General features: G+C 38.2%; 1 protein-coding gene across 1 annotated transcript; it reads right to left on the bottom strand.

The window, feature by feature from the left end:
• Positions 1–83: 83 nt before the first annotated feature.
• iah1 (isoamyl acetate hydrolyzing esterase 1 (putative)) lies at positions 84–2931 on the bottom strand. Its single transcript, XM_051132635.1, has 6 exons — positions 2780–2931; positions 2658–2710; positions 2432–2574; positions 2199–2360; positions 594–715; positions 84–497 (listed from the first exon to the last, which is right to left on the bottom strand). Exons 1-6 carry the CDS (start codon positions 2840–2842, stop codon positions 324–326), a joined length of 717 nt encoding a protein of 238 aa, XP_050988592.1. The 5' UTR covers positions 2843–2931; the 3' UTR covers positions 84–323.
• Positions 2932–2989: the final 58 nt, after the last annotated feature.

The raw sequence follows: 2989 nt of genomic DNA, 5'->3' as shown, positions 1-2989 counted from the left end.
GTGTGTCTGATTATTTTAAGAACCGAAGATCTAAAAATGAAAGCGGTTATTGTAGCTACTGAAAGCGGTTGCATGCAAGAAGCTCAATAAATCAACTGGCCTTAATTTAATTAGTTCAGAAATCTGAATATTTTGGGCAGAACATCAAACATTATCTGTGACATCTTATTTAACTTGAGTAATTCAAAACACCTCCTGTTTACAAATATGACTCATTTCAGTCCAAGCAACAGTTGTGACTTTATGATTAGCGTATCCAAAAATATAAACCTCAGGATCTCATACGCTGTTTCAAACCCGTTGTGCATCATTCGTCCTGTGTTTTAATCACACAATAGGCTGCTCTCAGGGCATTTTGGGTCCACATCCCCCCAGTAAGGTAGAATGAAGGGCAGATCAGTCACTCGCCTCTCAAGAAGTGTCCATAAATGCTCTGCCACAAACTGATTGCCTTTATCCGAGAGATGAAGTCCGTCCGAAAGATATACTGAGAAATCCTGAGAAGATAAAGCCTTTTTTTATAGTATTCTAGTTCTGATTTTTGTTAATTTAATACAGTATATCATTTAAGGCTGTGCCAGGCTGTGTTTTACCTGTCCATCTTTCTGCATGAGTGTCCAGAGATCCAGAACATCCACACCAGACTGTCCAGCAGCCTGAACGCAGGCCTGTGCATACTGACCAGCCACGGAGTTTAACCGATTCAAAGCTGAACCTGATAAAAGAAGAGCATTTAAACATAGAAACCATATTCATTATGTGTGTGTGGGATAGAGAGACTGAGGCTATCTTTGTAACTAAACACTCTTCTCCTTGCTGCACACTATATACTGCCAAGTATTTTTTAAAAATAGTATGTGGATGTGCAGCAATACACATTTCTGTCTGGAGTTCAAATATTATTACATAAAATTGGGTTGAAATCACGGTCAGAAGTTAACCTTTTAATTTTAAATGTATTTTTTTACATTAGTGAGGGCAATTTTTATAATCATCCTATTATTTTAATCACCATACTATGTTGTCTTTATTATCAAATACTTAAATTTACCCAATTACATTAATCAATATTTTAAACTGTTGTCAGTAACAATAGACTGTTTAAAATTGTATCTAAATTATACAGGTAAAAGCTCATGGGGCTCAAATATTATGACAAAAATCATTATTGCTCTTTATATTGTAATAATGATTATTAATATCGATATAGAAAACCATATAACCTAACATGTATTTGTTTCGTTTTGTTTTCGTCACATTCTAGCTTCACAGACAAACATGTCAGTCCATGACACTGGCCAAGTCTAGCACAAGTTATGCATAAACTCACTTTATAATCACTGAAACTAGAAATTAAACTTTTATTTACACCGTGTCTGCACTGTTTATGATGAGGATAATTGCGAGCTTGAGCACTCAACAACATCTCCACCGTTTTTAGCGCTTCTGATTGGCCAATGCATTTCTAAGTTCATCAAAAACGCGTTTGATTGGTTATAAGGCTTAAAGGAGAAGTTCACTTCCAGAACAAAAATGTACAGATAATTTAGTCACCCCTTTGTCATCCAAGATGTTCATGCCTTTCTTCAGTCGATAAGAAAGTATGTTTCTTTAGGAAAAACGTTTCAGAAATGCTCACCATATAGTGGACTTCAATGGTGCCCCCAAGGTTGAATTTCCAAAATGCAGTTTAAAGTGCGAATCCTAATGTAATTCCGCAAATTGACACTTTTCATTCACTTTCACATTTTTTTAAATTCTTATTTTGGCCTTTATTATGATAGGACAGATCATACAGGACAGGAAGCAAAGTGGGAGAGAGAGAAGGGGGCAGGATGGGGAAAAGTCCTCGAGCCGGGATTCGAACTCGGGACGCCTGTAGCGTAACGGCGCTGCATGACTTCGCATTTTATTTTAATCACGACAGCCGTAATATGTTGTGAAATTACGCAGAGGCAATTTTTGCCCCTTTGTCTTGAATTTATTGGACATTTGTGTTCATTCCGGAGGCATTATTACCACAAGCCCTCATTAATTTACGACCCCGGTGAAAGCGCAAAATAAATAAAACGTTTTATGAGGTTATATTATGACAGTGTTGAATACTGCCGTTTACAACATTGCATACTCTCATTTTAACTCTGGTGTGCAGTAGTACACTAGTACTGAACACAGCTTTAATTCAGGAGGTGTGTCACCTTTTACCAAGCACTCTTTCTCCCAGGCGGCTTCTTGAAGTGGTGGTGGTGTGATGAAGATGATCTTGTCATTAGACACTCCTATAGACACCAGATATTTGACAATGTCTTTTAAATTCTCCGTGAACTCCTGAAGAGGCACGTGCTGCGCGGGGTTCTTGTCTGCAAAGAAATGTTTGTAAGTGTCTCATATTATGGTGTTTATGGCTTTAAATAACAGTTAAATGTTTTACCTTCCAATGCACAATCATTAGCGCCGAAGAAGACGGTCACCGCCGTAATAGGGGCATCAGAAATGGGCACAAGGCGAGGAAGCACAATCTTAGCCCACCTTGTGTTATAACCCGACAAGCCTCTGTTTACTACGTCGCATTTTCTAATAAATGAAAGGAATGATTAAATCATCAGCTGCGGCGGTATGAATGCAATAATGCATCCGTGCTGTCATAAAATCTGTACCTGGCGAGTTTATTAGAGATTTCGGATCCCCATCCGTTCGCTTGATTCGCAAACTGAAACAAAAACAATGCATGTCAGAGTAAGGAACTAAACCCAAAGTGCAATGTGTCCCAAACTATTACCTGTGTTATTGAGTCGCCGAACAGAATAATTTGAGGCCATATAACTCTCTTTAGTGTCGACATAGTTACAGCAACACCTGACGACTTTAAATCCACACTTCAATTCCACTAGGAAGCAAGCAGCGAAGGCTTAGTGATGCTTCGTTCAGAAACGATTCGGAGTTCGAATCTTTGAATCATTCACTACCATGTACTGAATCAATTCTTATT

This window comes from Labeo rohita, chromosome 17 (genome assembly GCF_022985175.1).
Source record: "Labeo rohita strain BAU-BD-2019 chromosome 17, IGBB_LRoh.1.0, whole genome shotgun sequence".
In the NCBI taxonomy this organism is placed as follows: Eukaryota; Metazoa; Chordata; class Actinopteri; order Cypriniformes; family Cyprinidae; genus Labeo; species Labeo rohita.
This window is presented reverse-complemented; position numbering and strand designations above follow the sequence as displayed.